Source organism: Triplophysa dalaica, chromosome 2 (genome assembly GCF_015846415.1).
Source record: "Triplophysa dalaica isolate WHDGS20190420 chromosome 2, ASM1584641v1, whole genome shotgun sequence".
Taxonomy (NCBI): domain Eukaryota; kingdom Metazoa; phylum Chordata; class Actinopteri; order Cypriniformes; family Nemacheilidae; genus Triplophysa; species Triplophysa dalaica.
The window spans coordinates 24338896-24360924 of NC_079543.1; the positions used below are offsets into that span (position 1 = coordinate 24338896).

Consider the following 22029-nt stretch of genomic DNA (forward strand, 5'->3'; position numbering starts at 1 on the left):
GTTTTATATGACTGTTTACCTTCTCCTTCACCCCTCCAGGAGGTCATTCGAAGTCTGGTGAAGAGGTACGTGGCGTCCATGATTCGCAGTGCTAAGACGAACGAAGGCCTTACAGAAGAGAACTTTAAGGTACAAGCTGTCTTTGAGGTGTCATGCATGCTTATCAACAGGAATACTTTCCCAAATAAAGGCTCCAGTCTTGTTACTTTACCTAACTGTCTTTAAAAACACATATTTTAAAAGAAGACTGGCATGCAAATTGATGCCTTTGGAAGAAAATGTAAATATTTGAATGCATGTAAAATTGCTGTCATGATGCTGATGTTGGGGGTTGTTGCCAGGGTGTTGCTATGTGGTTACTAGGGTGTTCTGTGATTTTGCCAGTATGTTGCTAGGTGATTTCTAAGGGTCAAAATGACAATAACACAGGAAAAAGTGCTGTTTATTTATAACTTATTATTATAAATTATTTATTATTATTATAAAATATTACTGTCTTATATTATTTTAAAATACTTAAAGAAAATGATTATTTAAATATATTTTTTAATTAAGGGAATTATGTCCATCAAAATTTTTATTTTTTTATTTATTACTATTAGATCTTTTATTTATTATTATTAAATAGTATTGGCTAATATTTATTTAGGGATTTGGGCCAACAAAATCACATATTTCTTTTGAAATTACGTGCAATATGTCCATTAAAAATGTTTTTGTTTGATGCATTTATATTAAATATTATTGTCTAATATTTATTGCGATTTGGGGCAACAAAATTAAACATACAGGTTTGTTCAAATCTTTATTTTAAAATGAAGTGAATTATGTCCTTATAAAGTGCATTTGTTTAAGTTATTATTATAAAATATTTTATTCATTACTATGAAATACTTTTGTCTAGTATTTTTGTAGGGATTTGGGGCAACAAAATCTTTGAAGAAGGATTATTTAATACTTGTTTTGAAATTAAGTTAATTGAGTCCATAAAAGATTACTCTTTTATAATACTTTTCTTAATTTTTATCATGTACATTTGCAATTATGCTTTGCTGTAGGAGTTAAAACAGGACATTTCCAGCTTCCGCTACGAAGTTTTGGACCTCCTCGGCAACCGGAAGCCGCCCCGGAGGAACTATTCCTCCAGCAGCGAGGCCACGTTCAGAGACGAGGTCAGCGATGATGGTGAGGCGTCGAGCAACAACTGTCACCACAGCGACGCCAGCAGCATCGGAGCCAAGGGCGTGTCTTTCAAAACCAACACGACTTCGGATCGCTCCTATGGCGTCTCCGCCCTCTTCTGCTCCATTTCGGGAGTGGAGGTCGCCACGGCGACGGCAGCATCGCCGTCGTACAGGGAGGGTAAACCAAAGATCAACGGATTAAGGAAGAACCCCTCGCCCTCCTCTTCCCTTTCCTCCATGGGTCCGCCAAGACCCGCACTTTCACGGACTTGGAGGCGCCTTTCACGCTTCTCTAGCTCCAAGAAGAACTCCTTCAGACGACTCGGCCTGCTCTTCTCACGCATGGGGAGTCATCTTCCCCAGCCCGCAGGCGTTACGGCCGCAACCTACACTATCTCAGATGGATTGCTTCACCCACCTGGGGCTTGGCAGGACTTAGGCTTCACCAGGGGTGACGGTCCTGTCACCCGCAGTGAGACCAACCTCAATCGGGTGGATGTGGCCACTTTAAATGAGAGCGACAGTGTTGCCATGGCAACTAATGGACAGAGAGCTAACGTGAGGGATGTTTTGCTGACATTAGGACCTCTTTCCCCACCCACCTCCCTCCACTGTGCTTCCAATTTTTCGGCTTCCAGTTCCCGCCTCCTGGACTCCAGTGAAGACGTGTTCCAGGGATTGGCAGGGCCTTGTGACGGACAGATGCGAGACTCCTCTCTCTGGGTTACTGAACAGGATGATTCGGTGACCACGCAGCTATAGTATTGCTAGTATATACTGTACAGCACTTTGATAATAACAATAATCAGTGACGATATCAATAACTATTACCTTAACCACAACCGATTTATTTATTTTATCGCATCTAGTTTGCTGCTGCAATATTAGTATTTTCTCTCTGAGATTTAACCAAATCGAAAGCTATTTACGAGGTGGATGGGATGACGGACAACAGAAAGGTTTAGAAGAAATGGAAACATGTCATAACCAGCAGAATAGATCAAGGGTTCGTTAGAAATACACAAATATTTGGATTAGTCATCTGAGACATTTATTCACCAGTGTACCACTTCATTATGTATTTGTGTTGCTCTCTCTCTCTCTCTCTGTACCACTTTGACATGCTGTGTTCACAGAACTCGAAGCCAGCAGGTCTGTTTCAGACAGTTGTGTGAAGAATTTAAAAAAGGTGCACATATGCTGGTGATGACCGGTGTCGAAATTACAGACAAATCATTACACTTATTTTAAGTGAACATAAAATCATGTTGACCTGGGTTTCCTTTTTGTCCTATATGTTCATGGTCTTACTACGCACAAATCATCAGCGCACATTAGTCCATGAAGATGAAAAATGTTCGTCTTTAGAATCGTTCCTCAAAATGTAACAATTTTGTTTCTGAAACGACTTCCTTGTCTGACGTCGCCTAAGCCGTGCAGACCTTTGGTGAAGGTTACCCAATTTATTTCTGGTTAACTTCAATGCTGCAATCTATCATTTGATTGATTAGTTCAACTTTATTTAAATTTATCCCAGGTTAGATAAGTACTTAAAGTTGCGATTTTATGTTTCAAACAGAGATGGCGATAAAGAGACTACATTTATGGATCGCAACCTTAATATTGACTCTGTCTGAATAGAGAAATCTGTAATTGCCAGTTTATGGGGAAATTAATTAAACACTGTTGACAAAGTTGACAAGATCATTTAAACACATTTTGTTGGTTAAATATTTACAAAGTCCACAGACAAACATGAAGGTAGCCAGGTTGTAATATGTTATGAAAAAATTAGATATGAAGTTTCAGTCCGCCAGCGACGACATAATAACATTTCAGCAATAAGAAGCATTTATCATTGGTATACTTTAAGATGCTTGTGTGCCCAAACCTGCTGTTATTTTAAACCTGTGTGACTTTCTTCTTCTGCAGAACACATGAAAATGCTGGTAAAAGAAAATGGTTGGTCCCTATACTTGCATTGGTTTTGTGTCCATGCAATAGAAGTCAATGGGGACCAATGTTTTGACTGACCAACATTTTTTAAATATATTATTTTGTGTTATGCAGAAGAAAGGAAATCACACTTGTTTAAAATGACAACAGGATGACTAAATGATGACAGAATTTTCATTTTGAAGGTGAACTTTTCCTTAAAAAAACTATCTACCAATTCGTTCCATTTGTCATTCTGTTCCATACAGCAGCCTGCATCTCACCATTGGTCACTGAAAGCAATGTCACTTCGTAATCATTGGTTTCATTTATTAAATAAAGCTTGTGTTGGAACGTGTACATCACTAGAAAAATATCTTATATATATGTGACAGGATATGCATCTCTCGGTGGTACAGGTGTGGTATTTTACGAAGGAGCTTACTTGTAAGCTGATGCTGTTTCTCACATGGTGTAACTGTAAGATCCTTAACCTTTGTGCTATAATACATGCACATCATAGTCTGGGATTACTCATGTTATGCACCTGGAGGGCTGAAGTTATGCTAGAATCTAACATGACTGAAATCTTATTTTTGTATTTTGAATAGCATGTATAAATGATTTAATTTCAAGACTGTTTTAGTCTAGACAGACTTTATTTATACAGTATATACAATATAATATAATGTTTTGGGAGTTCCCTTTTCTTTTTGACTGCTTACTTTTTACTATGTGTGAATATTAATTAGTATATTATAATAATCAGGTACAGGGGAAATGTCAGGGGACATGCATCGAATATGAAATCCCCGTATCGTGCGATGATGAATGCTGAAAAAACATATACACCGCCTCTCGAAAGTACTCTGACGTTTTATCAACTTCAAAACACACTTAAATTTGCCATTGTTTCATATTTGGGTAAAAAACTTGTTTTTTAAATAACCGATTCAAATTGATCTTTTGATTATATATTTATTACTTAAATTGAAATAAAAATGTCAAGAGAACCCCATAATCTACACTCTTAGTAGCACATTTTTAGTTAACTGATGCATTTATGGCTGCAACAGTGAGCTCTTTATAATAATAAAATGTGGGGAGTAAATCCTTTGTGTTAAAAAAATTCTAACATAAATCAATGTAACATTAGTTACGGTGCAAAGTTTCTGTGCCTTGACATAAAACATCCCAAAGCAGGAAATTTCAGCATAGGACTGTGTAATCCAGTCAAATGAGAGAGTTGGTTAAGGTCTGAATACTTTCGTCAAGGCGCTGTAAATGCTTGTGTAAACACTTGAATGAAATACACTTTCTCTTGTATGATTCTTACATCAGTTTGTACTTTTCCTTGGAAACGTGTGAACATATGATAAAGACTAAAACGTAGTTCTGACAGCCAGAATCTAAACTCAAGGGAATGCCGAATATGCAGATTCAATAAAGCAGAATAACCGTGGTAATGTGTCTAATTTGATGCAGATTCCTGATGAGGTATAGAAGAGATTTACAGTATACACCACACTGCTCTGGATTTGAGTCCATCTGCAGCATGATTTATGCCAACATATTCATTTCTTTAACTGAAAATTTCTTTCATTAAATTTTCATACAAAAACGTTATATTATTTAATAATGAAAATGTGCTCGAAATTTATGACTTGGGCTGAATAATGAAGATGTATAAGCCAAATAGGAGCCATGAAATAAATGTGAACTCCTTCCGTACTTTATCCGAGGTTGAGACCTCAAGAAGCTGCTAGTTTGATAAAATGCCAGGAGTACGTTTTGGTTGATTTGAGTCAAATGGTTCACTGAATATGCTTAAATATGCTTTTAAATGTGGGAAAAATGTTATTAGGCTACAGAATGAGTGGGTGACCCTAAATGTTTTAGTACAGTGTTAACACATTTATACCTTCAGAAATTGTTATATTTAAGTAAAAAACAGCTAAGGGATTTGGTTCATTTCTAAAAGTGGGTATTTCAATATCTTGATTCTATCCTCCTAGCAAGATGAGCCGACACTTCTGACCTGTAACAGGTGTCGAGTAATTGGAAAACATGACATGGTAATTTATGAGAGCAATTTCAGGTCTTGAAGATAATCTCATTATCTGAAGTGTAGTGCCATCTGGTGGTTGTTTATATGCTTTGCGTAAACCAAAGAGTCGAAAAACAATTCATGAGCATAAACTAGATTTAAATATGAAGTAAAAGCAACCACAGAGCTTAAAGATGCCGTTTCCGTGTAATTTAAAAGCTTTTGTTTCATTTAATTGCTATAATGCATTTAGAGCAAGCTAGCTAAAGCGTAACGCTTGTAATGTACATCATTGCAGTTCGCAAACGAACGGACTTTAATTCATTTTTATATTTTTTTATACAAGTTTCGTTCAACACATTTAATGTATCTTAGACATAACGTTCCCTGCAAAGTGCATTTTTATAATCAAACGCCTATTAAAAACATTTGCAGGCCCGCCCACGCGTTTCATTGGTTGCCAGATGCCACTCCGCCATCGCCGATTGGTTCACTCGTCAGCGTCAACCTTCCACAGCGGAAGTGAAAGCATCAGACGTAGCGGCCACTGAAGAGGATGCATAGTGTTTTATAATTGCTCGTTTTTAAATCGTTGACAATAACGAAAAATGAATGTTTTCATCCGCATCGTCTTACTTTTCGTTAGTGCTGCGTTTGCCAACAAAAGCGGGGACGATGATTGGGTGAATCTGCCAAATAAATGTGAAGGTAGGAACACTGTCTTTATTCACAACGAGTCTTGTTCAATATTCAGATACGTCGTGAAATAATGTGCATTTTAATGCTTTACTGAAACAAGAGACGACTGTTTTGCACTGTAATTGAGTATTATTGAATCATACAAGAACTTAAAGATGCGTTGTGGGGCTTTTCTAACATTGCGAATCAAATAAGAACGAGTAAGTTAACGTTGACAAATACAAATGTTTTTGCTGTCTTCGCTTCTTAAGGTGTCTAAACGTATATATATTGATATTATACAATTGATTTATAGGTACACATTTACTATGTGTATAATTCATACCATTTAACGTTGTGTATAAGCTTGTGCGCGCGCATGCTCACAACCGAGAGCAGCGGATTTCCACTGTTCAACTGAATTCATGTTTTACTTCTGTCATGACATTGGCTGTGTCTCAAACCTAGTGAGCTGCCTAGTATGTAAGTGTACTGCATAGGCTGTTATGCATATTTCGAATGCACTTGTGATGCCCAGAGTAGGCTGCTCTCTAGGTTTTTATATACGGCCACTTTCTGTTCCCTTTTTCTTATCAGTAACGTTATATGTTCTGTGTGTTTTTATAGTATGCAAATTTGTAAGCATTGAGATGAAGTCCGCATTTGAAGAGACGGGGAAAACGAAAGAAGTAATTGAAACTAACTACCGCTTTTTGGATGATAAAGGCACACCGCCCATCAAATATGTCAAATCGTAAGTCTGCCTTTTTATTCAGTTCCTGTCTATGGGTTAAAATAATCCCTTAGGCCAAAAATGACCGTTTTGTTATTCGTCTATTTCTTTTCCTTTAGTGATATTCGTTTTATAGATGTGATAGAGAATGTTTGCTCCAGAATCATGCAGTACAATCTGCACAAAGAGAGAGATGGAAGCAATCGCTTTGCAAAGGTAAGCCATCTTTAACATTGATACCTGTTACGATGCTGACCCGGTTTCACTCGTTTGCACATGAATGACCCATTTCAACCTGTTCGTGATGAGATGCCTAGACCTGTCACAGTTATACGTCTTCAATAACTCCGTCTTGTCTTTGAGTTCTGACACTCTCTCGCTCTCTGCTCAGGGTATGTCTGAGACCTTCTCAACCTTGCATAACCTCGTGCATAAAGGCGTGAAGGTGGTTATGGACATTCCTTTTGAGCTGTGGAATGAGACCAGTGCAGAAGTGGCTGACCTCAAGAAACAGGTATGTGTGAGATCTCAAAATGTAATATTACTTGTATGTAAAATGGATCTGTGGAAAGGTGTCTCGCAGAAAGTGGTTCATTTTGTAATAATTCACTGGATGTACATCCTGGCTCTTATACGGCCAATGTCATATGAGTAAATAATTTAACATGAAATATTTTTTTAAACACTAGTTAGGTATTTAATGTTGGCATACAGTTGGATTAATTCTGTCTTTATTCTCAAAATATTGCAACTCTAATCCAGTTTTTCCATTCTTCAGTGTGATGTGATGGTGGAGCAGTATGAAGATGTTATTGAAGACTGGTATAAAGGCAAACAAGAGGAAGATCTCACAACCTACCTGTGTGAAAAACACGTGCTGAAAGGACAGGATACAGGTACAGTGAAACTGATGATGTTTTACTTCACATTAAAGTGCTTTGAAATGCACAGCATATTTTGACATACTTTCTAATGAAATTAAAGAGTACATAACATGAGATCATCAAAATTACATTTAATGCTGTGCGTAATGTTGCCATGTTTGAAAGTAAGCATTCTGCCAAATTGTAAGGGGAATGAATAACAAAGTAATTGGCTTGGAAAAAAGGGATTTGACTCTGAATCACGCAAATGTGTCGTTCCTCGCGGATTTATGTGACTACATTTTGCTAGGACTGCCTGCGAAAATTTCACTCTCCTCACCCAAACAATGTTGCTTGTGAGCCTCATTCGCGGTAGACCAATCACAGCAGATTAGACTATCTGACGAATCACATCAGACTAGGCAAGCAGAAAGGAGGGGATTAGACAGATGAATCGCGGAACGAATCATTTGAGAGTAAGTCAAGAATTAAGGTGAGAAAAACTTCCTATTATTACGAAATAAAAGTGTTTTAACACGTTCTATGTACATAAACTTGTTGTTGGACACTCCATAAACCAAAGTATGACTTTAAAAATCCCTAGTTATGTACTCTTTAAGTTATTTTTACTGTATTGAGTGGTTTCCTCCCCTTTAAAAATAGCCAGTTGGGTTTAGTTTACCTCACAGTTTAGAATTTGATGAGACACTGAAGTGCCGAATGATGTTATAGAAATCATCAATCTGTGCTGTCTGTCTTCATATCTCCAGCTTCGTTTTCTGTTTGCAGAATAATTTGACTTTGCTGTTACTATAGCAACCAATGTAGATGATGTCGCTGACTAAACAGTTGCGATTTGATCACTGTCAAAAATTTGTCAACATGTGTACTCTCTGCAGCCTGTCTTAAAGAGAAATGGAGTGGGAAAAAGGGGGACACGGCGGCCATCGCAGAGGACAAGAAGAAAAAGAAGAGCAAGAAGAAGAAGAGCAAAGATGTTGAGGACAGTCAGAAAAAAGAGAAGAAGGTGAAGAAGAAGAAGAAAAAGTCAAAAATTTCAGAAAGTGAGAAAAACAAGCGGAAAACTGAGGAAGCTGGATATAGCTCGGATGAGGAAATTCAAAAGAAAGTTCCTCTTGGACTGGATAAAACTGAACTCTGACTTGTCTCTTAGGTGCGAAGATTTTTATTTATTTGTTTTGAGGACGTTTGTCCCTTTGACATCTGAATCTCTGATATACCTTACATTTCAGTTTAGTTTTAGAATTCGGAGGTTCAAAATGCCATAGTCAGATCCAATAAATAAAATCGACCAATCAAATCAGAGCTTTTATTCAAACCTTTGCTTGTGTTTGTGCACATGCTGGTACGTGTTGGTAATCTTTGATACTTTATCAGATTTCGTTTTTATTTTTTGGAAAAAATAAGTCATGTGGACCTCAAGTCTAGGCTTTTTAGTAATTCTCCTTTCTTTTTCTCTTCGTCATTCCCCAACTTTTGTCGTCTGAAGTATATTTTCCATGATATAGTGGGCTCTGCAGACTATGGTATATACATTTTATGTGAAGGTAAAATAACAATATCTTTTAATACCAGGCCTACTGTCATTAAGAAAAACATATATCCTTTGATTCGTTTTCTTTAAGTGTTAGAGGGATAGTTCAACCATCATTTATTCACCCTCATTTCATAGAAAACCTGTAAACTACTCTTTTTTTTTTCTGTAGAAAGCTAAAATATATATTTTTCAAAAGAAAGTCATAGAGGTTTTGAATGAAATGAGGCTGAGTAAATGATGAAATAATTTGTATATTTGGGTAAACTATCCCTTTATTTTCATGCTGTAATGTTATACTGGTTTGGCTGGAATTTTGAATATTTTAAGTATTGTTATATTGAAGTCACGCAGATAGTTAAGCATAATTAATATTTTTCCTGTTTCATCATTTTTTTAATGAGTGAACAAATGCTGAAAGTGTGAAAATTTGCATTGCAGGGATATTTCAATCCAAAACATTTTTATGAATTTGGTGTCTTGTAAGGCTGGATTTTCATGTCCCATTAATTTTACTCTCATGGTATTACAGATAATGGTATAAGCAGAAAAAGCGGTTTCGCAATGCGAAAGTTGTGACCTTTCCTTTTTTGTTTGACCAAATAAGGCACATATTTTGCCTGATCTCTTCATATTTGTTTTTGCAGTGTTTACGTATGTGATGTCAGTTTCCGGGAATGTTCGAGTGCAGTGTTTCTTTTATATTTTCCTCAACAGTATTGTTTACTTTAAATGTTTATCTGATATTCTATGTTGCTGTCTCCAAAAGCTGTGTGTGTGATTGTGAAACGCCACAGGTGTCTGTATGCAGACACAGATTACATAAAGCGAAGCATGCGGATGAAAGTTATTGACCTGAGATTGAACTGTACAGTATGCAAATCTAATGGGTATAAATATGCAGGATGCGTTTCTAGCCTTCAGGTCATTGCTGTACAGTAGCTGGTGCTTTTAATAAGCGTTTTATGAAGTGTAATGACAACTGGCGAATAAAAAATAAAAACAAAACACGTGTTTTTTGGGATAATTTAAAGAAATATCAGTTTTGTTGAGTGGATAATTAAGGATGGAGAGTTTTACAGACTTTGCCACAAGGTGGCGGTAAAACCAATAGAGAAGAACAGATCATGACATGTTCAGAGAATAAACTTGAGGAGACTTACTTAAAGGGTTTATTTGGCTGCCTAAATTGTCTCGGGTCCATAATTAAAAGTAAACTATGAAATCCATAATTCTTAGGCTGGTAGCCCCGAATAAGCATTAAAGGCCTAATATAAGCAATTAAATCTAACTATAAAATCAAATAATTTTATTAAGTTGCATGTCTAGAATACGTATGCTACATTAAAAATATGCAAAGTCTCTCAAAACTTGGTAATAATGTGAAGATTAAGTGATGCTCTCGTGCAAAACTGTTTATCAGTCTTTGTCCGCGTTGTTACTTCTCAATGTCAAATTCCTTCTCTGTTGTGTTTGAGCAATCTGTATTATTTGCCCTTCGATATTGGAGCAAGTGGCTATTCACTTGCACAAACAGCAAGTGATTCTCAATGAATAATTCACAAAAACAAACACCTTGCACCCAGCCTAAAGTCTTTTTCATTTCGCTATCAGTAACGCCGAGAGATTTCTTCCTTCCACAGACGGAGAAAATCGAGAATTTGATTGTTCTCTAATCTCTGTGGATAAAAATGCAGTCTGAAATTGAAATATTGATCTTTTACATTGAAATCGCCTGGTATTACACTAGAGACAGTGTGAGCTGGAAGGTGAATCTCGCATCTGAGTCCGTATTTATTTGTTTATATGTTTCCTTCGATGCATTCTCTCCAGAGATAGTTTAGCAATAAAGCTGTATTGATTTTAATTGAATTGATTTTTAATTGAATTAAAGCAATTTATCCATTGCCAATTTTCAAAACATTAAATTCAAGTTGGATTGACTTGTACAACCCATTCAGTTTAAAGGTTCAGTGTATGACATTTAGCGGCATCTAGCGGTGAGGTTGCGAATTGCAGCCAATGGCTCACTCTACCCCTCCCTTTCGAAGCACTATGCTGGCTGACACAGAACTAAGATGTCCTCACATTTTCGCTTCTTTGCCGAAGGAGATTATGTTTTTACGAAACGCGCTCTGTAGTTTGCTGTTTAGGGCTACTGTAAAACCTACGGTGTATGTAGATAGAAATAGCTCAATTCTAAGATAATTAAAGCATAACGCTTCATATGTAAGGTCTTTATACACCTCTGAAGACATCGCTATGTATATAATATTGCATTTCTGTCAATAGACCCTCTAAAAAATTACACATTGGACCATAAAGGCAGCAAATATTCTAAATTTCATATATTTTGTGTGTGGATAGCATTTTTTTAGAAAATGTTTTCTTAAATATTTCTATAACATTTATTAGAATAAATCATTTTTATATTTGACCTAATCATTTTATTTGTATTAACTAAAACATGTTAATTCTTATTCCTCAACAGAGGAAGCACAAATGTCGGAGAGGAATGTTGGTCACTTTAAATGAGAAAAAACACTGTTATCTTCAGATGTCATGAGAAAAGTTGTTACTGGGTTCAATGACTTTATAACAATTTAATAATTTCCTTTTCAACCATTTCCTCCCCTTCCATTCCACTGTGCCCTAATATGGGTAATCTTGTTACACAAACATTTTCCATGTCTTTCTGAGCGGTTCCTTCACAATATGTATCTTTTTTGAAAGCTGTGGTGCGTGAAATGGGCCCATATCTCACTCGAGACAGCAACCTTTCTTTAAATCACATTTCATCTCCAGATATTTGTTTAGTGGCCTCATTTCATATATTTCATGAGAAACACAAACTCTTGTTCATGTTTTGAGGATTATGGCCGAATCAGTTTATCACTGAATATCATCCATACAGATCTATGAACCAACTTACAGTAGCCCCCATACCCCACAAATAAATGTACTGTCCTTGAGTAGTTTTATTGAGAATCGACCCCGAACATATCTTGAAACAGAATGCACAAGACTTTTGTTTATTATTATTTTGTTAACCGCACTCTCATTTTTATGATGCGGGTATAAAAGTGTCTGTCAAATGAATAAATGTCAATAATACATGAAATATATATATCTTTCTGAGCTAAACAACCTACCAGCTGAGAGGGAAAAAAACTTGTTTTTCTGGACATTCATATTAACTCAAGACACAAACAAAAGCCTTCACATTATATATATTTCTCACACAACAAACATTTTAAACAAATCTGGGCTTGTTTCTTGTATCCTAAACATTTATGTTTGCCCTCCGGCTTCCTTCCGGCCTTTTAATAGCTGTATTTTTAAAGCACACATTTCCCACGTTCCAAAGTGACCATCTCCCATATTTAGAGTGCGATTCTAATTCAGAACAAATGAAAAAAATACAGTTTCATCATCAACACAGACTGTTTTCAAATCTATTTATGGTCCCCACAGATTTATGGTCTCTGTGTTTCCAAAATATGCAAAAGAAAATATTACGACAGATTATGCAATATAGTGAATGTACTTTGAGTCATGATATCCTTGTTTGTAAACGGAAATGACTCATTTTTTTGGAAATGCTTTAACTACAATGTCACTCCTTAAAGCTACATATACAGTCCTATTGCTCTCCGCAAATTGTTTTCCAAAAAATGGAAGCGTTCAATTTTATACACAGGAGGCCGGTCGAACGACAGCTCCTCATTAGACCCTGAGAAGACCAGACTGTGCATGATAATGAGAACTTTGATATCTGTCAATAAAGGCCAATAGTTTGCCGAGAAGAGACATTTAAGCTCTAATGGGGTCTCATTTGCATGGCCTGAATCAATAGGCTTGTTTGATGGCTTTTGCTTCAGCCAGGAAGGCATTGATAAAGGTGACACCACTGACATGAACATTGCTTTGTTTATTTGTGCAGTCGTCCCGCATAAAACAATGACAGACATTGATCAAGACCTTTCAAGACTTGCTTGAATGTCTTCAGGACAGACGGCATCATCCGGGAATTGTGTTGCTTTTTGTATTACGTTCCAAATAAGCGCATCACACACTGCCAACGTGATAAATGGATACAGAAATAAACTGCATCTCACACTAAACAGACGTAGAGACTTTCTGAACACAAACGGAAATGGAAACATGAACCATCAGGCCAGTTTCCATTGGTTGGTCAACGTAGGACTTTTGATTCAAGAGGTATCTAAGTCGGCTCAAAATATGAAATGGAAAAAAATCAGTCTGGAGGTTAAAAACATCGAATAAATGTTTAAAGTATGGTTTAATGTTTCATTAAGAAAGACTTTCAGTGGTTTCTCAAAATGGGAAACAGTCAGGATGGGACTCAGTAGCTTCTGACACAAAGCCCAAAAATAGTTCGTAACACACAGTTAGGAAGAAATCTTGACCTGCTGCAAATGAACGTTTCAGTATCAGGAAGCTAAACAGAAATGGACAGATGAAATAGAAGATGGACATACGAGAGAAAAGTAAGAACAAATGTAACATTCTCACACTTTATTTGAGATGCACTCAAGTTTTCTTCACCAAAGGTTATCCCTCTTCTCCTGGCCCGCCGTTATCATCCTTTTTGGAGAGTTGGACCGAAGGTCTCCGTTCTGTAACTGTTCCTCAGGGATAATATCAGAGCATGTTTCCATAAAAGTAACAGGAAGTCATTACCGCTCTCCATTTAGCAGTTGAACTTAAACAGGGATTTTAGCTAAATGTACAGTACAGTATGTGGTTAAAAACAAAGACTCTGGAATGCTGTGAGGTTTAGAGGAAGAGTTCAAAAGTGGACAGAGCATTTAAATGGATGTGCTCTCTCTGACAGATCTGATCTTCTATGACCTTTCTTCATTATTTAGAACATGGATGTCCTCTCTGGGTTGGAATCTTCATTGGGAAAGTTGATTGTCCTCGATGTGGAGAACTTTGCTGGGAGGTTGCTTCTTAATACATAATTGGGTTCTTTGTAAACATTCTGCTTTCTGTGAGGAAGAATTCAAATGTAAGAAAACAATTACCAAACATGTTTTATTCGTAAGGCAGCCCTTAAAAAAAACTATAAACACACAAATTTTATTAGATATACTTACGTAAAATGTGAGTATATTTTTAGGTATAGCCTACTTTATGAACCAAGTCTACTAATCTCAGAGGTATAAGTAGTATTGTTGTCAGTGTACCGTTTCAATATCGATGAACACTTCCTCAAGTACATTTTGAAGCATACTAAGTGAAAAAAGTGTTTAATAGCCAACTTAAAAGAGAAAACACAACTACGAGCAAAGTATAGTTAAAATAATGAATTATATGTATGAAATGAATTTATCAAAATGAATTTATTTTATGAAAATGAAAATTCTTTCATCATTTACTCAACATAATATCATTTCCTTATATCATAGATTTATATCATTCCTTATTTTGTGTTCCACGGAAGAAAGAGTCATATCAACAAGATCTCACCAGAATTCGTAACTATTTTATGAGGGGGCTAATTTGTATGAATTCGTAAGTTGTGAATCGTACAAAATGATACGGTTTCTAGATAACGGCAATACTTAATCTACACCCCTAATCCCGCCCCTAAACCTAACATCACTGGCGCGAAAGTTAATGGTTGTAAAATGTACGAAAGAATTTGTACGAATTAGCCAAAATTAGCCACCTCGTAAAATAGTTGCGTTTTTGCCATGACATTTTGTTGGTCATATATAGGTTTAGAAGCAACACTAAAGAACTTTTGCGCAGGGTTCCTCCATGTGGTTGATAAGCACAATTGTCTGTTATCAGGATTGTGAATAATTGTCGCTGTTTGAGCTTCCCCGTGGGCTGCGCAATGCATGTGAATGGCGAATCCAGAAATGTTGTTTGGAAACCATGTTACACTGTTCAGGGGATGGGCTGGGAGTGTGGTTGTATCTGCTAGGCTATGGATATGGAGGCTACTCCAGTAGAACTCGTCCGGATAAGAGTTGTTCTACCACTAAAATAATTTTAGAGACATTATTTTAAGGTTAAAAAAAATACAAAGTGCTGTTTTAAAAGACAGGTTTTCTCAACATTAGGGGTCCATTTGAAAAAAAAAAGTGACACTGAAGTGTAATTCAAATAATTTATCATGTAGCTTCAGCTGTCTCATGAAGGGAGAGTAGGGGAGGTCAAACTGGAATATTCCTGTGGTGAGCTTTTGCTTACACAGGAAACTTGCAATTAGTCCGTAGTCTTCTGATTCATCAATGTGTTTATTTGCTTACGCTCTCACATGGAGACAGAGGGAGCCGATGATCTCATCTGTTTGGAGGATGCGGATGAGTGGCACGCGGTGTTGTCGAGATGGGAAGGATAAATGAGGTCAAGACATCAAAAGTTAATAAACCATTTAACTTCCCACTGAAATTGTGCATGTCCGCACAAATACGCACTATGCTTGTGAGGGTGTTGCATACGAGAATGAATAAAAGGATTACTTGTTGAAATTGTGTCTGCTGATAGTGTTGTTTATTTTTATCTTCTGACCGTGAGGTTCAGTGCCTGTTTGCAAATGAACTAGTGCCATATACAGTACATGCCTAAAAAGTTGGTGCTGAATACGCTCTTGGAGGCTAGGTTTTAAAGATTGGAAATTCCCAGATTTATTATCTATAATAAACTTATTTACACAAAGGGAGGCATTTTTGTGATGAAAACAATGATAGTAAACACATCAGTACCTTGTAACGTGCAGTTGTCCTCCGGGCTTCTGCAGTGTTCTGTCTCCATGTCCAGACTGACTGGATCTGTGTTAAAAGACAGCGACAGGTGACCAAATCTGTTGAAAGTGTATCAGTCTGAATGAAACTGAAGAGTGTGTGTTTGTGTGTGTCTTACCGTGTTTGAGAGGGTCAGATGAGGTGGCCTGTTGCAAGGCCTGTTCGATTTGCCCTCTCCTCTTAGACTCGTATTCAAGCGCCTCCTGTAACCTTCTCTTCGCCTTCTTTTCCTTCTTCAGACGTCTCTGAATGGTGGCTGCAGGACAAAGAGGAAAGTAGAGCAAAAAATCTATCAATATTTGTCCGGCCTTGTTAAAAAACTATGACTCTTTCTTCTGTGGAACAAAAAAGAAGATATTTTGAGAAATGTCTCAGTGGTTTGTGTCCATGCAATGAATCTCAATGGGGGACTAACGTTCTTCAAAATATATATTTTTTGTGTTCTGCAGAAGAAAGGTTTAAAATGACATGAGAGTGAAATCATTTTCATTTTGGGGTGAACTATCCCTTTAATGCACCAAAGTTAAATAATGTGCCAGTCCCATTGAGATATACAGTAACAGTTTATATTATTAATGCAACTTGGTAACATTCATACATTTTTTCAGAATTTTAAGCTATTTTATGCAATGAATGTCAGTGGACACCACCTCAATTTATAAAAGCACTATTGTATAATCTTTGTACCTCGACTGTGAAGCTCAGAGGTGAGCTGTCTCTCTAAACTCTCTCTCATCTCTCGTTCTTTGTAGAGCTCCATCTTCAGCTCTCTCCTCTCCTGCTGAAGCTGTTTCTCTTGTAGACGAGCATTCTCCAAAGCCACCTTCAGCAGGCCCTGAATCACGCAAAAAACACGTTACAGAGATCATATTTGTTAGCTCAATAGTATGTGTCTGTTTCTGATCCTTCATAATACCTGGACATTAGTGAGCAGTGTCTCAACAGAAGAAAGTCCATCGGTGAACACGAGAGAAGCAGGGAAGCCTGAAGGGAAGGTTTGAGGAGGCATCTTCTGAAATATTGTTGGCTTCACTTCATTCTGCTCAACTGCATTTAAGAACATAAAGTGTTTGAGCTTCAGTAGGTTATGTCAAGAAATAAAAAAGGTACAAATATAAAAATCGTATTTATTAAATAATAAAGAAAATAATGGAAATAATCTTTAAAATAAAAATATACATTTCTAGCATAAAAATACTCCAATTAAATACATTTATAAAATATGAACTTTGTTTTATTATTTCCAATACAATGTTTTTCGATAATATTATTGTTCTTCTTTCCATGGAATCCTACCGCTGGTCTCACTACACTTCAGCACATCTGTCACATTACACGTTTTACGTATTTGCTGTTAAAGGGAGAATTCACCCAAAAACAGCAATTCTGTCATCATTTACTCACTCTCGATTTGTTTCATATCTGTACAGATTTCGTGGTTCCCATAAACACAGAGAAAGATATTTGGAAGAATGCTTGTAACCAAACAGTTCGTGGCCACCACTGACAACCATAGTAGGAAACATAACAATATAAGTGCCTCGGAAATGTTGGGCAATTTCGTGAAAATGTCAACCTTACCATAAAAAAATGATGTTTTATAAAGAGGCATCCCTTCTCCATTCATTGGGGACTAATGTTTCAGTTTTGTGCATTTTCATTCACAGAAAGCCTACAAAGTTTGTCTTCTCCAAAAAATGGTGTCCTATTTTGTCACACCACATCTTTTTAAAACCGAAAATTTGTTCATAGACTGACATATTTCTCATGTTAAGACTCTATCAAGAAGGATTTAGTAAAATATAAACAGAAGGTTAAATATATTCGTAACAAATACATTCTCTGAGCATAATGCAAAATATCACATCCATAATGCTGGATTTTCCCTGTTTGCTTTCCTACAGTCCTCAAAATATCTTCTTTTGAGTTCAACAGAACAAAGAAATGTATAAAGCAATTTATGTGTTAACAAGTATTTTTCCAAATATTATTCTGAGTATATTTATCAGAACAAAGAAATGTATACAGATTTGGAACGGCTTGAGGGTGAGTAAATGAAGACAGAATTTTCATTTTTTGGTGAACTGTTCCTTTAAAGATAGCATGAATTATGAACATGCTGTTTAATCTTATTGTTTTGAGATTACTTGTGAATCGAAAAAATAAAAGATTGCATTACCGAACGCCACACAGGTGATGTAACTGTGTGTAATATTTGAACTATAATGAAGTAAATGAGGTCAGAGAGTTTTATATTAACAACTCACCCCTGTCATTGGAAAGTCGGTTCATATGCAGAGCTGAATTTGCTTCTCTATGTTCGTCATGAATGTCGTACGCTAAAGGAAGAGAGAGAGATTAAAAAGTACAAAAATAAACGCGAAGGTTTCTGACTACTGCAGACTTCTAGATTAACATATATTGCTTTGTGCTAGTATGGTATACCGTATGCACCAAAAGATTGCAATGCATGCTGATTAGATTAAGACATATAATCATATAATGTTGTTTGCTGTGGACATTATATGCATGATGTTATGAAACATGAATAATATTACAGGATCCCCATGAATCCAATAAGATTTAAATTCTTAATTGGACTTAAGAAATTGTGAATTTTGTCTTTGCTACATTTGGTGTTTCTTGGTAGTAGCAAATGTTTTCTGTGTGTTTGCCATGTGGATGTTTATCGCATGTTCAATAAGTAGAACCCATCCCTTGAAATGTTTTTAGTCTACACACTATTTTCATATACTGTATGTATGTAGATGTGTTCATTTTTATGTGGTTGTCTTAAATGATTGAGCTCACCTGGTTTCTGAGGGGAGACTGTGTGAGAGTGTGCGGGACTGCTGGGAGCCGAACTGGTTTGTTGAGGTGATAGTTCTGGTTTCTGAGGAAGTGTTTCCTCCACAGATGGTGTCAAAGAGGGGCTCTCCTCGAAACACTCCTGCTAAAATTGAATAGATGTGCGAACACCGACAAACACAAAAACTTCAGGACAGATATGTTGCGAATGGGGTCACCCCAAACAATTCTGACATCATTTATCTGTTTTTCATCTGAAGAGAATGACTGAAAACTGAGGCTAACATTCTGTTTAAAGTGTTTTGTTCCATTGAAGAAAGATAATAAAATACAGGTAAAATAAAGGAAAGTTTCTTTTCAAAAATCCCTCATGACCTTGCACCACAAGAGCCAGTAAGCACACAAGCCTGTTTTTCTTCACGTGTTGTGTGTCTTCTACCTTGATGACAGATGTCGGCCTGGAGACGGGGCTGTGCACCTGTGCGCTGGCAACCATGTTGGCAATCGTATTAAGGTGGTTCATCTGGTTCATTGCCATGGCAACAGATGCGGGAGGAAGTCCAACAGGAAGCAGCGGATGGGGCATCATCATAAAGGGCAGGTCCAGTCCTGCAAGATACTGATCATTACTGATTTATCAGACAGCAATGGAGTAAATTAAGCTTCTGATGTTTCACAGTGTGTGTGAATGTTTAATACTGACTGTTGGCCAGTAGATGGGTGTGTTGGAGAGGGTTGAGCTGCGAGTTGTTCACGATGTGCTGTCCCTTTTCTGAAACAGGTGACGAATGTCGCTCCCAAGACGAATCACCGTGTCCTGTGGAAAATATAAGAGGAAGAAATGTTAAGAATAGAGGCAGTCAAATATGAAATCACACTCTAAATGAATCTACAATATAACCATTTATTATATGATTTTTAGCATACTTGGTTTAAACAAAAGTTTTATTTTATCTTCTTGTCACTTGTCACACTCTTTTTTTAAATAATAACTGCTAAGCTGTTTAATGTTCCAGTCAATCCTGAATTTTTTTGGATTACATTTTTTTAAGGTTCACTGTAAAACAAAACATCTCACTTTGATTTGATTTGCATTATCTGAAAAAAAAAAATCAGACAGAATTTTTTTTTTCAGAAATAAGACTGATCCATATCAAGTTTTAATTTAACTGTTCCAATATGCAGAAAATACATTAGTTAAAGGGATAGTTCACTGTTTTATTAGATTAGAAGACACTTTAAACTCATTTTTATTATTCGATTGTTACAGTTTATCATTTCAAAAGAGCATACGCCCTTTTAAGTAAGTCGTTTTACATAGCTGTTCGCTCAAACACTACTGTTAACTTGGATAAAGGGATGCTAGTTTGCTGTATTTCTATTAATCCATTTATTTCGGGTTTGAGCCCGAAGGGCTAGAAACCTATTGTATTTGTATGTTTTATTCTTCTTATTATTATTCTTCTTCCCTAAAACTGATCGGGCAGCCCAAACCGTAAGGCCGACAGAGCCGAGACTCGGCCAAATGGTGATAATCCCTGTCGCTAATCAGATACACGGAGCCAGCCATGTCGGACCCTAGGGGGCGCTACAGCGATCAAAAACGCATATTCACTAATAACTCCTAAACACTTCATCGTACACCCAAGTGTTTGGTATCATTGGAATCCTTGGCTCAAGATGAACAAAACCTATACCTTCATTAATATTTCCGTAATGATAGAGTTTTCACAAATTGGCATGTTATGCAAAAAAAAAATGAACTAGTCCCTGGATTTTTGCCCGATCAACCAAACCAACGCTGGTGAATTCTGTGGAGTGTGAATATTAATAATTATCGAAATTATATGAAATTTCTATCCGCAGTCGCTAGACGGCCTTAGTCCCCTTAGCCTGCTCGAACCCGATGATTACTGCTTGCAGCTATATTTACAATTTATTTTGTTTTCTAGGTTTAAAATTATTGCTACAATTTAGTTTTTGAAGAAATTACTAGGTTTTCACATTATAGGCAATTTATGTGGTCTGATCTACGTAGAAAAACGGTTTTGTTATGTTTTTGTAGGCCTTTATTTTTTTGCACTAATATTTTAGTTTGCTGTTTTGGTAAGTTTGCTTAAAATGTATTTTTGTTTTTGCTAGTTGCATAGTGAAATATTCTATTGAGACAGCATAACTTGGTGTCAGAGCAGACTGCATTATGCATACACTTCAGCACTTAATTTATATTTTAAAGTCCCATTACAATGGTTTGTACATATCTGTAATACAGAACATTGTTAGCACTGTTAAATAAAACTGCACAATATGTTTTTCTATATTGTTCCAAAAAATGTAAGCTCAATATACAACAAACACAATTTGGCCAAAAGGCAACAGCCACAAAGAGCTGATATAATCTATCATTTGCATGCATGTCAGTGCCACTGTGAGCAGATGGTGTTTAGGTGGCAGATTGTGATGAAAGAAATCAATGATAACCCAGAATAAAGTCAGTCCCCTTAAGACATTCACATGCCCCCTTCAATAAGATCTTCACACGACCGGACAAAAATAGCCTGATTAAAAACAATAAGCTTCCTCATTAAAGCAAAATATTTAAGTTATATTACAACACTACAGTACACCTCTGCAGCTCGGACCCTTTACCACGACATGAATACTGTACAATAGACCCGCCATCTGTGCACTGATCTGCACGTCTGTGGAAATCAAGACTGTGTCAACACACACTCATATATCTTCTGGGACTGGAGCTGTACCGTAAGTGAGAGGGTGCTAATTCACGGTAATCAGGCAGATGAAGATGGATGAGAGGTTGAAAATGCAGGAGCAATCAGAAACAACAAGAGACGCAGCTGTGCTGCGAAACACGCTAAAACAAACACAAACATACACAAGTACACAAACACGGGCGCCAAGTCCTCAAACAGAAACGGCTTTCAGATTTTGATTGATGTTGTTAACGGCCTTGTTTTAGATTACTGACGTCTTTTAAAAAGAAATCGGATGGCAGTTCCTGTGAACTGTCAATGTGGAATTAAAGCCACGAACGCTTACAATAACGCGCAGGTTGTGTTTAAAAGGACAAAAACTTCAACGGCAGTCAAATTAAAGATGCAAGTGAACAAAACTTGCTTATCGAGCAAATACATGAAAGCTCGATTCTCAATGGTAAGTTTATGAAGATTTTTAATTTGAGCTGTCGGGTAGGATTTTCCGGTAAATATCCGTTTAACGTCATTTGAATTCAATCCAAGTTAAGTCAAAGTATGTTAAGTAACAAATTTCAAACAGAGATAGCGATACAATTTCTAAAATAAATAAATGTATGCTAATAATACAACAATCTCATGGGGATTTGTAACTATTTCATACGATTTTTAATTTGTAAAAATTTGTACGATCTTATTTGTACGTTTCAGTACGATTCGCTTTAGCGAC

At 36.6% G+C, this 22029-nt stretch overlaps 3 protein-coding genes across 4 annotated transcripts in view; 2 read left to right on the forward strand and 1 right to left on the reverse strand.

Annotated features, from left to right (window-relative positions):
- The window catches only part of trpc5a (transient receptor potential cation channel, subfamily C, member 5a), a 52145-nt gene extending 47639 nt beyond the window's left edge, over positions 1 to 4506 (forward strand). Inside the window, exons 10-11 of the mRNA XM_056773289.1 lie at positions 40 to 129; positions 1059 to 4506. Coding sequence (XP_056629267.1) covers positions 40 to 129; positions 1059 to 1946 — 978 coding nt within the window. The 3' untranslated portion in view covers positions 1947 to 4506. The remainder of the gene's footprint in view (positions 1 to 39; positions 130 to 1058) is intronic.
- Positions 4507 to 5689: 1183 nt separating this feature from the next.
- cnpy3 (canopy FGF signaling regulator 3) lies at positions 5690 to 10006 on the forward strand. The gene is made up of 6 exons (XM_056773473.1): positions 5690 to 5874; positions 6472 to 6598; positions 6697 to 6793; positions 6969 to 7091; positions 7356 to 7473; positions 8340 to 10006. Exons 1-6 carry the CDS (start codon positions 5775 to 5777, stop codon positions 8600 to 8602), a joined length of 828 nt encoding a protein of 275 aa, XP_056629451.1. The 5' UTR covers positions 5690 to 5774; the 3' UTR covers positions 8603 to 10006.
- A 3273-nt stretch (positions 10007 to 13279) lies between these two features.
- The window catches only part of dachb (dachshund b), a 32787-nt gene continuing 24037 nt past the window's right edge, over positions 13280 to 22029 (reverse strand). The window contains exons 4-12 of one of the 2 annotated variants that reach the window (XM_056738655.1): positions 19289 to 19402; positions 19025 to 19194; positions 18589 to 18727; positions 18045 to 18116; positions 16694 to 16824; positions 16465 to 16612; positions 15896 to 16033; positions 15739 to 15804; positions 13280 to 14010 (exon numbers count right to left, since the gene is read on the reverse strand). In XM_056738655.1, coding sequence (XP_056594633.1) covers positions 13973 to 14010; positions 15739 to 15804; positions 15896 to 16033; positions 16465 to 16612; positions 16694 to 16824; positions 18045 to 18116; positions 18589 to 18727; positions 19025 to 19194; positions 19289 to 19402 — 1016 coding nt within the window. In that variant the 3' untranslated portion in view covers positions 13280 to 13972. Of the gene's footprint in view, positions 14011 to 15738; positions 15805 to 15895; positions 16034 to 16464; positions 16613 to 16693; positions 16825 to 18044; positions 18117 to 18588; positions 18731 to 19024; positions 19195 to 19288; positions 19403 to 22029 lie in introns of both variants that reach the window. The other variant, XM_056738645.1, reaches the window with a different exon arrangement.

What these genes read in the sequence shown, in the direction of transcription:
- cnpy3 (XM_056773473.1), top strand. Translation starts at nt 5,775, where the DNA reads ATGAATGTTTTCATCCGCATCGTCTTACTTTTCGTTAGTGCTGCGTTT. An exon ending in TGGCTGACCTCAAGAAACAG is followed by an intron (nt 7,092 to 7,355) that starts GTATGTGTGAGA and finishes TCCATTCTTCAG; the next exon opens with TGTGATGTGATGGTGGAGCA. An exon ending in GCTGAAAGGACAGGATACAG is followed by an intron (nt 7,474 to 8,339) that starts GTACAGTGAAAC and finishes TACTCTCTGCAG; the next exon opens with CCTGTCTTAAAGAGAAATGG.